Raw genomic sequence first — 13,784 nt, 5'->3', positions numbered from 1 at the left:
CCCTTCCGATATTGTGAAAGTGATTAACCTGATTCCATTGTTTCCAAGTTCATCTGCGTGGCTACTCTGCAATTCATAATTAAGAGCCTGGCGGATGGTTCATCAAACCACCTTCAGGCTATTTCTCTACTGTTCCATTCTCAAACAGTGTACATGAAAATACAGGTGCGACTCGACAAAATATTTTGCATTTGGAGGAGAAAGTTGAGGATTGAAATTTTGCGAAAAGCTCAGAGAGCAACCAGAAACACTTGTTTGCAGCCCTGTGCCAGGCTAGATGTGCGAGATTTTATATTCTTGTAATTATAAGCCATTTAGATTGTAATAACAGACAGTGGAAAGCACAGAATGGTATAACAACAATATGAAAAGGATAGAGTGCTACTCACCACATAGAAGTGGTGTTAAGTCGCAGTCAGGCACACTGAAAAAGACTGCTGAACATTTAAGCTTTCAGACAAAAAAGTGTTCCCTTCAAAATGGAATACACACACATTTAGTCAAGCCATTATTTGGGTCATACACTCCTGGAAATTGAAATAAGAACACTTTGAATTCATTGTCCCAGGAAGGGGAAACTTTATTGACACATTCCTGGGGTCAGATACATCACATGATCACACTGACAGAACCACAGGCACATAGACACAGGCAACAGAGCATGCACAATGTCGGCACTAGTACAGTGTATATCCACCTTTCGCAGCAATGCAGGCTGCTATTCTCCCATGGAGACGATCGTAGAGATGCTGGATGTAGTCCTGTGGAACGGCTTGCCATGCCATTTCCACCTGGCGCCTCAGTTGGACCAGCGTTTGTGCTGGACGTGCAGACCACGTGAGACGACGCTTCATCCAGTCCCAAACATGCTCAATGGGGGACAGATCCGGAGATCTTGCTGGCCAGGGTAGTTGACTTACACCTTCTAGAGCACGTTGGGTGGCACGGGATACATGCGGACGTGCATTGTCCTGTTGGAACAGCAAGTTCCCTTGCCGGTCTAGGAATGGTAGAACGATGGGTTCGATGACGGTTTGGATGTACCGTGCACTATTCAGTGTCCCCTCGACGATCACCAGTGGTGTACGGCCAGTGTAGGAGATCGCTCCCCACACCATGATGCCGGGTGTTGGCCCTGTGTGCCTCGGTCGTATGCAGTCCTGATTGTGGCGCTCACCTGCACGGCGCCAAACACGCATACGACCATCATTGGCACCAAGGCAGAAGCGACTCTCATCGCTGAAGACGACACGTCTCCATTCGTCCCTCCATTCACGCCTGTCGCGACACCACTGGAGGCGGGCTGCACGATGTTGGGGCGTGAGCGGAAGACGGCCTAACGGTGTGCGGGACCGTAGCCCAGCTTCATGGAGACGGTTGCGAATGGTCCTCGCCGATACCCCAGGAGCAACAGTGTCCCTAATTTGCTGGGAAGTGGCGGTGCGGTCCCCTACGGCACTGCGTAGGATTCTACGGTCCTGGCGTGCATCCGTGCGTCGCTGCGGTCCGGTCCCTGGTCGACGGGCACGTGCACCTTCCGCCGACCACTGGCGGCAACATCGATGTACTGTGGAGACCTCACGCCCCACGTGTTGAGCAATTCGGCGGTACGTCCACCCGGCCTCCCGCATGCCCACTATACGCCCTCGCTCAAAGTCCGTCAACTGCACGTACGGTTCACGTCCATGCTGTCGTGGCATGCTACCAGTGTTAAAGACTGCGATGGAGCTCCGTATGCCACGGCAAACTGGCTGACACTGACGGCGGCGGTGCACAAATGCTGCGCAGCTAGCGCCATTCGACGGCCAACACCGCGGTTCCTGGTGTGTCCGCTGTGCCGTGCGTGTGATCATTGCTTGTACAGCCCTCTCGCAGTGTCCGGAGCAAGTATAGTGGGTCTGACACACCAGTGTCAATGTGTTCTTTTTTCCATTTCCAGGAGTGTATTTATGGAAAGTCTTGTAAATTTTAAGTTGTTTGATTGAGACTCTTTGCAGTTTTGTTTGTTTACATATTGGTGTGTGTTTTTGTAAATGTGTTTTCTTGTTTATTGCTAATTTAATTTGCTAATTTTTACTAAAGTGTTGTCTTTATCGTGTGTGATAAATAACTGACCAAAAGTGACTGATTGTAGAATTGTTAGTTTCGGGATTTGGTGTGACGGTTGCTGTAGTTTTTTCAATTGGGGGCTGTAGTAGCGTTGGAATTGGGGAAATAAATGAGATGCTTCAGTGGTTTGTAGGATAAGTAACACAAATAAGAAGATAATGGAACAAGATGGGAAAACTGCTTTCCATCAGCCTGAATTAGACAAGTCTATGAAAGATCTGGAGAAATTAAAGAGGGAGAAAGGTGGAGAGAGTTGGGAAGTGACAACAGGCAGCAGAGGGGACAAGCTCAGAACTTCATCTGACAGTTTTGCAGTGAAGATGAAAAATAAGTTTGATTGTTTCTTCAGTTGGAAACTGATGTGCCTCAGACAAATATTGGTGTAGACAGGGCACTGTAAAGTTACAGCAGTCAATTGAAAAATAGGGACGTAACAAAGTCACTGAAGAGAAAGAAAGTAAGTTTTGTTGTTACATAATTCTCACACTACAGCTGTTGGCCAACTTTCACCGGATGAACTAGGACCAGAATACCAGCTCACCAATTTTTTTATACCTATTGTTATTGGTCTGGAACAGGTAATGTATGATTTAGGATCACTTTGCAAAGACTTCACATGAAGAGGCACCATGGTTATAGTGAATGGGCCAGGTAATAGCATTGACAGAGATGCTGGGTACAGAGTAGAGTGTGACCTGACAATGGCTGCATCAGCATTGAGATGTACCAATGTTGAGTTTGTCTCTCCTGAGACCGCGTGACTGACCTCATTCGAGCTCTTCTAGCAGGAGAGCTAATCTGGAATTGGAATGGCTGTTTATGTAGGGTGCAGGATCACATATTGTTGTTGTTTCTGTTGTTTTCATCTGTAGATGGGATTATACTAGACATGCCCTCCACTTCAGCAGAAAAGGGAAGGGTAAACCAGCTGGGCTAATAGCAGAAAAACTCTAGGGAGGGAGCACTGTCACAAGTTGTAAAATACACACATCAAAAAAAGTTTTGCATCACCCTGGTTCCCAGAACTCCTGAAGATAGACGTTGACTGTGGATACTGTATCACAGACAAAGCCCCTTTGACTGTTTAGAGATGTCACTAAACCTGCAGAAAGTCAGGATGCAAATGCTACCCCTGAGAGAGATGGCACCCCTCCTACAGTGGAACACAGGGTTGAGGACACATGTGGAGAAACTGAAACTCCTAGCACAGGCATGCCCCCTGTGCTTGTGTTTACAAGAAGCAAATTTTAAAGCCACTGATGCCGCCGTGCTACAGGGCTATACCCTTCACCAAAAGGATGACCTGACTGGGGGCAGAGCCAGTTGAAGGGTTGCTGTGTGTGTCAATAACACATCTACATCTACATACATACTCCACAATCCACCGTACGGTGCATGGTGGAGGGTACCTTGTACCACAACTAGCATCTTCCCTCCCTGTTCCACTCCCAAACGGAACAAGGGAAAAAATGACTGCCTATATGCCTCTGTACGAGCCCTAATCTCTCTTATCTTATCTTTGTGGTCTTTCTGTGAAATATAAGTTGGTGGCAGTAAAACTGTACTGCAGTCAGCCTCAAATGCTGGTTCTCTAAATTTCCTCAGTAGCGATTCACAAAAAGAACGCCTCCTTTCCTCCAGAGACTCCCACCTGAGTTCCTGAAGCATTTGCGTAACACTCGCATGATGATCAAACCTACCAGAAACAAATCTAGCAGCCTTCCTCTGATTTGCTTCTATGTCCTCCCTCAATCTGACCTGATATGGATCCCAAACGCTTGAGCAGTACTCAAGAATAGGTTGTATTAGTGTTTTATAAGCGGTCTCCTTTACAGATGAATCACATCTTCCCAAAATTCTACCAATGAACCAAAGATGACTATCTACCTTCCCTACAACTGCCATTACAAGCTTGTCCCACTTCATATAGCTCTGCAGTGTTACGCCCAAATATTTTTTTTTTGATTGGATTGGATTGTTTCGGGGAGGAAACCAGACAGCGAGGTCATTGGTCTCATCGGATTAGGGAAGGATAGGGAAGGAAGTCGGCCGTGCCCTTTCAAAGGAACCATCCCGGCATTTACCTGGAGTGATTTAGGGAAATCACGGAATACCTAAATCAGGATGGCCGGATGCGGGATTGAGCCGTCATCCTCCTGAATATTTAATCGAGGTGATTGTGTCAAGCGCTACACTACTAATGGAGCATTCAGACATGACGGGATACTTTTTCCTATTCATCTGTGTTAATTTACATTTATCTATATTTAGAGTTAACTGCCATTCTTTACACCAATCACAAATCCCGTCCAATTCATCTTGTATCCTCCTACAATCACTCAACGACGACACCTTCCCGTACACCACAGCATCATCAGCAAACAGCTGCACATTGCTATCCACCCTTTCCAAAAGATCATTTATGTAGATAGAAAACAACAGCAGACCTACCACACTTCCCTGGGGCATTCCAGATGATACCCTCACCTCCGATGAACACTCACCATCGAGGAAAACGTACTGGGTTCTATTACTTAAGGAGTCTTCGAGCCACTCACATATTTGGGAACCAATCCCATATGCTCATACCTTAGTTAGGAGTCTGCAGTGGGGAACCGAGTCAAATGCTTTCTGGAAGTCAAGGGATATGGCATCTGTCTGATACCCTTCATCCATGGTTCTCAAGATTTCATGTGAAAAAAGGGCAAGTTGCGTTTCACAGGAGCGATGCTTTCTAAAGCTGTGCTGATGCATGGACAGCAACTTCTCTGTCTCAAGGAAATTCATTATATTCGAACTGAGAATATGTTCGAGAATCCTGCAACAAACCGATGTTAAGGATATTGGTCTGTAATTTTGAGGATCCATCCTTCTACCCTTCTTATATACAGGCATCACCTGCGCTTTTTTCCAGTCGCTCAGGACTTTACGTTGGGCAAGAGATTCGCGATAAATGCAAGCTAAGTAAGGAGCCAATGCAGTAGAGTACTCTCTGTAAAACCAAATTGGAATTCCATCAGGACCTGGCGATTTATTTATTTTCAACCCATTCAGCTGCTTCACAACCCCAGGTATGTCTATCACTATGTCCTCTATATGGGAATCTGTACGAGACTCAAACGGCGGTATGTTTCTACAATCCTCCTGCATGAAAGATTTCTCAAATGCTAAATTTAAAATTTCAGCTTTCGTTTTGCTGTCTTCCATTGCCAGGCCAGACTGATCAGTGAGTGACTGGATGGAAGTCTTCGACCCGCTTCCTGATCTTATGTAAGACCAGAATTTCCTTGGATTTTCAGCAAGATCTTTTGCTAAGGTATGACAGTGGTAGTGATTGTATGCTTCGCGCATCGCTCTTTTTGCAGCAGCACAAATCTCTACTAACTTTTGCCTGTCCTCATTTCCCGATCTTTCTTGTACCGCGGGTGCAACTGTCTTTGCTTCCTGAGCATTCTCCGAATTGTGCTGTTAAACCATGGTGGGTCTTTTCCGTCCGCAACCCACTTTTTCGGCACATACTTCTCCAATGCATGATTTACAATGTGTTTAAAATTTGCCCATAATTCTTCCACGTCCATCGTACCAGAAGTAAATGAAGTCGATTCATTTACTAAGTGGGATGCTAACAACTGCTTATCTGCCCTTTCTCGTAAGAATACTCTCCTAGCCTTCTTGACCGACTTTTTAACTTCCGTAACCATAGTCGTAATGACAACATCGTGATCACTAACCCCTGTCTCAACGCTGACACCGTCGATGAGGTCTGGTCTGTTCGTGGCTACTAGATCTAAAATATTTCCATTACGCGTTGGCTGTTGATTTAGCTGCTCAAGACAGTTTTCGGATAATGTGTTCAAAAGTAATTCACATGACAGCTTGTCTGTACCACCTGTAATGAATCCATAGACATCCCAGTCTATACTAGGTAGGTTGAAGTCGCCTCTGACTAATATAGCATGATCCGGGTACTTCTGCAATACAGAGTGTAGACTCCCTTTGAATGATTCTAGAACTGTCACGGTGGAACCTGGTGGCCGGTAATAACACCCAACAATTAACTTTATTTCTCCTAGCCCTGTTAAACGTGTCCAGATAACTTCACAATAACACTCTACTTCGACCTCAGCAGACATAATATTTTTGTCAACTGCAATGACACCACCTTCTACGATGTCTAATCTGTCTTTCCGATACACGTTCCAACCCACACTAAATATTTCAGAAGTTCCTATCTCAGGGTTCAGCCAGGTCTCAGTCCCGAGAATAATTTGCATGCCACACGCCTCCTGGAGGGCAGTGAATTCATTCCGAACACTCGGAAAACTTACTGCTAATATCTTGACAGCTGAAGTGTCTTTACACTGAACGCGTCCTGATTTTCCTGCCTGCACGTTGACTGGTGAGTGTTCATCAGGACACCTCGCACTACTGCCTAGCCTAAAAAAAACCCATGTGCGTGTCACAAGTACTCTGCTACTCGAGTAGCCGCTTCCTTTGTGTAGTGCACCCCTGACCTATCTAGGGGTGTCCTACAACCCACCCAATAGCGCAAGTCTAGAAATCTGCAGCCAAGACCGTCACAGAGTCGACGAAGCCTCTGGTTGAGACCCTCCACTCGGCTCCAAACCAAAGGACCCCGATCCACTCTGGGAACAATGCTACAAATAGAGAGCTCTGCTTGCACCCCGCGTGTGAGGCCAGTGGTCTTCACCAAATCCACCAGCCGCCTGTACGAACTGAGGATTGCCTCAGAACCCAAGCGACAGGCATCATTGGTGCCGACGTGAGCAACTACTTGCAGACGACTGCACCCCGTATGCTCGATAGCCGCAGGCAAGGCCACCTCCACATCTTGGATGAGGCCCCCCAGCAGACAAACCAAGTGCACGTTGGAATTCTTTCCAGCCCTGTACGCTATTTCCACTAAGGGGCTCCATCACCCACCTAATGTTGGAGCTCCCAATAACCAGCAAGCCTTTGCCTCTGTGTGCCTGCTCGGTCCCAGCTGAAGGAGCGGCCACCTGCCCACTGACAGGATGAACGGGCGAGGCCAGCCGGCCAGCCTCCTCATTGACCCTCTGCCCCGAGCGACGCGAACACGTTGCAGTCTGCCACTCACCCTGAGGTGAGGGCGGCCCGGGTACACTAGAAGGTGCCTCGGGGGCTGAGTCAGTGGACACAGCAAGCGACGCCTGGGGTGTCTCAAGCGACGCGCCAGACCCTCCGCCGTTACTGCACCTCGAGGCAGCAGCCTGAAGGCGGCTGACCGTGGCCAACAGCACGCTCAGCTGCTCACGAACTGCGGCCAGTTCCTCCTGCGCCCACACACAGCACGCGGACACCCTATCCATCCTACTACTAATATCTGGATGTATAGAGTTGTGACAAATAAAACAGCAATATGTGACTGCACAGTTGTGTCACCAGCGCCAGATTGAGCTGCAGTATATGAACAATTACTTACGAACCAAGCAATCAAATGACCACGACTAGGCCACTATACAGATATTACAATGCGATCCTACCCCCGTCTGAGTACAAATGACAACCGTCTATGCGATGTTACACTCTACCGTTATTAAAATCTGATACTACCCCTTTCTAAATCGAAAATACGCAAAGTTCCGAAAAATTTCACCACGCAAGCACACAAATACACAAAGTAATTTGAATTAAACCTGCGGAACTAATACGAAAAACTGAATATACGACTAGTTTCTGCTACTGCTGCTCGCATACGTCACTCTGCAACCACAGATGAAACTGCACTGGCCTCTGTCTGCTGCTGACTGACTCTACGAAATAAACAGAAAGCACTGGCTGTCCAAAACAAGCAACTGACTAACGACTCCACGAATTTATACTTTACAGCTATTAATAAGCAATATTACTCCTCTCAGCCACGAGAATATGCAAGGATTTTATGTAATTAAATATGCAAGTGATCAAACACTCGGAAGAAACTAAAGAATCAAACTACAAAACAAATATGAAAGCTAAATATGCAACTCCCTACTGCACTGCTGCTGCACCAATACTTCACCAGCGGCTCCTCAAGGCTCACATCACTCCTCTGCTCTTTCCTTGGTTCCTGACTGACAAACAGTAGCTATTACAGTTCATGTGGGTCAGAAGATCACTATCTGCTCACTCCATTTATATCCACAAATCGTGATAGACTGCGAAGCTCCCACAGGCCTTGTTGGGCATGTCCTGTGTCCATTTCTCATAGTGGGTGGTTTTAATGTCCATAATGTGTTATGGGTCACGAGCTATACTTGCCCTAGGGGTTGAGTCTTGGAGAACCTCATGATGTCTCAGGAGCTGTGCACCCTCAATACAGGCATCCCACTCATTTACTGGCTGTTAGTGGGTTGTCCTCAGCCATCAACTCCTCTTTCTGCTCTTCTGGGCTTACAGTCTCTGCTCAGTAGGAAGCAACTGATGACTTTCAGTCCAATGACCACTTCCTACTGTCGATCCACATACTCGATGGAGGGCCACTTGAAGAAAAGCCACCAGATGGATGATTAGCAGGGCTAACTGGACACCGTTCAGCAAGGTGGCTGTGTTTGAACACTGCAACAGCATCCAGAAATGATTGGACCACATCACACAAGTAATCGACCGTGCCGCTGACTTAACCATCCCAAAGTCCTCAGGTCATCTTAGGAGGCAACCTGTACCTTGGTGGACTGGTGAGTGCCACTCAGCAATTGAGGTCGGTGTGTGGCTCTTTGATTTGTCACTACCGTGTGACTGCAGAGAGGGGAAAGTTGGACTTTAGATCCCACAGCTCTGAGGTCTTACAACTGACCTGTCTCAATGTGGGTGCTGGAATTGGCACTGTCTGAGACTCATAATACCACACCTGGTCACGGCCAGGTCTGGTACTGCATGTTTTGACATTTTCCAGCGGCGTCAAAGGAAATCCTCCTTGAATGTTTCAATTTGATGTGGCAAGCAGGACAATTTCCCAGCTTGTGGAGAGGGAATATTCTGATAAACCTCCTTAAACGAGGAAAGAACCACATATGTCCCAGTAGTTAACAGAGTGTCACCTTAACGAGCTGTGTAGGAAAGACCCTTGAGTGAATGGTTAACCATCATTTGGTCTGGTTGCTAGAGAGCGGGCAACTCCTTTGCTACTCTCAGTGTGGATTCCAGAGATTTCGGTCCACTGTCAACAACCTGCCCTTGGAGGACGCTTTTCAGCAGGCTTTCATATGTAAACATCACTGTCTGGGTATATTCTTTGATATCAGTAAGGCATATGACATTACTTGGAGACTCAGCATTCTCATGCAACTCCATCAATGGGCTATTGTGGCCAACTCCCCATCTTCGTAGGGCCCTTTGCTGTCTAAGCACTTTGTTAGGTCCCGAGTTTGTGACATGCTGTCCGATCATTTTTGAGCAGGAGAGTGTTTTACCTCAGGGCAGTGTTTTTCGACCCGTCAGTTGCAATTTACATTGCGGAGGTTAGGGGAATGGGCTGCAATTCGGGGTTTCAGTTTGCTGCAGATAAGTGTGTGCATGTTCATTTTAATCATCCTTGTATTTTTAATTTACCTGCCTTTCATATGAGGGCACCATTCTACATTTTAGAGACTCTGTGAGATTTTTGGGCCTCATTTTTGACTCCAAACTGTCGTGGTTCCCACACCTGAAAGACATGAAAGCCAGAATTTGGAAGGTACTGAATGTTATGAAATGCCTTAGCATCATAAGTGCCTTAGTTACAGGTCTTGGGGAGCAGACAGAGCGCTTCTGCTCCAGTTTTATAGGGCTTTTGTGCGTTCACGGATAGACTACAGATGCACATCTTATGGGTTAGTGAGGTTGTCTTGCATGGAAGGTTGTTGAACCATCCACCATGAGGGGATTAAACTATACACAGGTGCTTATAGGACCAGCCCCATCGCAATCTCTGATGAGACTGGGGAACCACCACTCACCATCTGGCAGCAGCTCATCATGGTGCATCAAGCTTGTAAGTTCCTCGCAGTTCTGATTACACCATTTACCATACTATTGCTCATCCAACTTTACAACTCCTTTTCTCCAATTGTCCACAAACAACAATGCTGTTTAGAATCTGCATGCAGCGTGTGTTGGAGTCATTTGGTGTGGAGCATGTACAGCATCAAATCTAGGGTTGTAACTGCCAGCCACCATGGTTACTGCAGAGGCCCAGGGTAATTTTAAATTTAGTGCAGTATAGGAGAGATTCCAATTCTATATATGTTTTTAATACTTTATTTTCTGTCATTTTTATGGGTCACCACACTTTACAACTGTTTTTACAGATGGGTCAAAACAGGGGACTCCTTTGGATGCTCTGTTGTTTTCCCTGATCGTGTCTTCAAGGTCTGACTGCCTCTCAAGACTTTATTGTATTCAAATGGAACTGTATGTGATCTCGTTGGCACTGGAGAAGATGAAGCATGCTTTGAGTGCTAAATTCCTTGTCTGTCCTGATTCTCGGAGTGCCCTTCACTCTGTGCAATGTTTGTACCTGGCAGATAAATTAGTCCAGAATATCCAGGACACCCTCCTCCAACTACAGTGGCAAGGGAAGGAGATGCCTTTCTGTTGGGTACCAGGGCACATGGGTATTACAGGGAATGAAAGGACAGGTGTAGCAGCCTAGGAGCCTTGTAGCGAGTGTCAGTTATGTCAGTGTTCTATCACCCTGTGTGCTATTACCTTGCTGTTGAGGTACAGAGACAGTGACGTGTCGATGGGAAGAGAAGTGGCTGGAAGTTACTAATAATAAGTTGTGTCTAATAAAGCCCACTACGTGGCTGTGGCATACTTCCTTTCAGCCATGAAAATGAGGTAAGTTACTCCTTACCTGTCTTTGCATAGGTCACAGCCCAATGACACGTGGCTTCTTGCTCCGGCTAGAGGACCCTCCAGTGTGTGGTGTTTGTGGTGAACAGATCACTGTGTGCCACGTTTGTGCCCCCCCCCCCCCCCCTCCACACACACACACACACACACACACACACACACACACACACACATTTAAAATATGCCTGTAATGTCACACTGTTTACAGCCAAATTAAAAAAAGATGTTCTGAACGAAGCATATTTATTAAAGACTAATCTTGTGTCAAACAATAATTGGATATTGCCACAAAGGTAAATGTGAGACAGGTTGGAAAATTAATATAAGTAAACAGGAAGGTAACAGTAAATACTACAGCCATTGATAGTGTTTAATGACACAGCAGGGTGCACCTCATATTGTTTCGAAATTGGTGCACTGTGGATACCATGCAAGCTAGTCATATGGCATTGCAGAGAATAGATCAGGCATGATATTGACACATTCATTACTACAATGAAATATATGATATTCTTACCAAAATTTTCATGGGTGAAGATTCTTGTGTGTATTATTACCAGTTTGAAACAGAAGTATTCATCCATGCAACTAACACATCCCGTTGAAGACATCACCTGCAAGGAAAGTGCTGTGTGCAGTTTTCTGGGACAGTGTATGTAGACTACTCATTACTCTTCATCCTCAAGGACAATCTCTAAATGGAAATGTGTACTATCAAATTCATAAGATATTTCAGTGGAAGTGAGTTACGTACACCCCATATATATGTTGCTCTTGCATGACAGCATTTATTCTATTGCTTCCATCAAAACAAATGAGGCACTGTGAAATTTCAAAAAGAAAGTTCCTGAGCTTCATTCATATATTTATGACCTTACTCAAGCTATTTCTATTTGAGCCTCTTAAATGTCATCCAACAGTAGGAAGACTGTCATAAGTTGCTTCCGATGACTGCCCAATGAACTATACACTTCTATTTAAGGAACAGTGTTTCAGTATATGGTGAGAATAAAAGTATTTTTAAATCATTTATTGAAATTTAGTATTCTGTAAACAACTTCTTGTGCAGCTAATTGAAATTAAATTGATTGTAGTGTGGCACTGCTATTCAGCATATGTGTACAAAAAATATTCAAGAACTGCTGCAGGTCTTGCAGTTATGAATTTGGTGTGGTGTGTTATACAGTCTAAAATAATATGGTAATGTTCCTCAATTGATGTAGCGCTCCTACAAAATTACTGCTGAAATTCAGTACTGTTTATTTTAGGCAGCAACTTAGTATATATTTTTCAGAATTAAACTCAGTTGTCAGTTGCAAGTATGATTTTATCACTCTTTCTGGTTTGGACAAATTAATTAGTCATCTTCAGGAGCTTAGTATACGTTTAACAGATGTCATTATCTTCTTCATAGAAGCACAATGGCATGATATATCCAGAAATGTACATATTGTATGTGAGTATTGTAAATGCAGATTGACAATTTACAGTGACTGAATCACATCTATGTATATGTCAAACTGAATCAAACAATGGAAAGATGACATAGGAATATGAACAGTATAGGAAAAGATAGATTGCTACTTACTGTAAAGAAGACATGTTAAGTTGTAGGCAGGCACAATTAAAAGACCCTTACATGAAACTTTCGGCCACAGCCTCTACCAGCAAAAGAGAAACCCACACCATTCATTCAAACAAGGAAGCATGCCTCAAGCACATATGACTACCAACTCATGCATTCTGGCCTGAGCTGCTGAAGTTGTCAGCGATGTGTGTGTGTGTGTGTGTGTGTGTGTGTGTGTGTGTGTGTGTGTGTGTGAGAGAGAGAGAGAGAGAGGTGTGCTTCCCTGTGTGCATGAATGGTGTGTGTTTCTATGTTTCACTTTTGCTGGTGGGGGCTGTGGCTGAAAGTTTTGTGCAAGTGTCTTGTAATTGTAACGTGTCTTCTTTTTGGAAGGTAGCAATCTATCTCTTCTTATATGTTGAGCTGTTAAGTATCAATCTATGTTTAGAATAATCACATAAAATATTTACATTTCTGGAAATATCATGGCATTACACTTCTATGAAGAAAATACTGACATATGCTAAACTATAAGCTCCTGAAAATGACCAATTAATTTGTCAAAATCAGTAAAGCATAATAAAAATATATTTGCAAACGACAACTAAATTTTATTCCGAAAAAAGATTAATATGGTTTTTTAAAAATCTACATTTGTTTCAGGATATGGTGGAACATAATGGTGTCAGACACAAAAGTCTTTACAACATGGACCTGTTCAGAGATAAGGAGTTAAACCAGCAACTCCATTTTGATCCTCTTAATGTTCAAATAGAAGAAGTTAGATATGGTGAACAAATTTTTGTGCGGGCTTGGATGGAAGGAGGTACAAATGACACAATATTTTTCTTGTTATTTCATATCAGTAGCTTGAAACTTTAAATCAGAGAAAATAATTCACGTATTGCCTTGGTAAATTGTTCTTGGATAATATGTAGGAAGGCATTTCTGATAATTCTGCAGAGTGTTAGAGGCATTATCACATTAATAAAACAAGCTGGTTATTTTTACAGCTAATGAGATAGGGTCTGTTTTGTGGATAGCAAGACCACTGTTGTAAATTTCATGTAGGAGGTAGTCTGATGACAGTACTTAATGTGAGTAGCTACCAGTTTTTGAACAATATCTTTCTTCTTTTGCTTCCCTATTTTAAGTGGACATAATCGGCTATTACATTCACAGCTTATCAGCCAGTTTTTGTGGGGTCACTGTCAGATATATTTAATGAAAGTGTTTGTTTCCTTCTAAATAT

At 44.4% G+C, this 13,784-nt stretch overlaps 1 protein-coding gene across 1 annotated transcript in view; it reads left to right on the top strand.

The window, feature by feature from the left end:
- LOC126416633 (uncharacterized) overlaps nt 1-13,784 on the top strand; it is a 276,018-nt gene that overhangs the window by 182,206 nt on the left and 80,028 nt on the right. The window contains exon 13 of the mRNA XM_050084398.1: nt 13,196-13,358. Coding sequence (XP_049940355.1) covers nt 13,196-13,358 — 163 coding nt within the window. The remainder of the gene's footprint in view (nt 1-13,195; nt 13,359-13,784) is intronic.

The sequence above is a fragment of the Schistocerca serialis genome, chromosome 8, assembly GCF_023864345.2.
Source record: "Schistocerca serialis cubense isolate TAMUIC-IGC-003099 chromosome 8, iqSchSeri2.2, whole genome shotgun sequence".
In the NCBI taxonomy this organism is placed as follows: Eukaryota; Metazoa; Arthropoda; class Insecta; order Orthoptera; family Acrididae; genus Schistocerca; species Schistocerca serialis.
The sequence above is the reverse complement of the archived record's forward strand: the minus strand, read 5'-3'. Positions and strand labels throughout refer to the sequence as shown.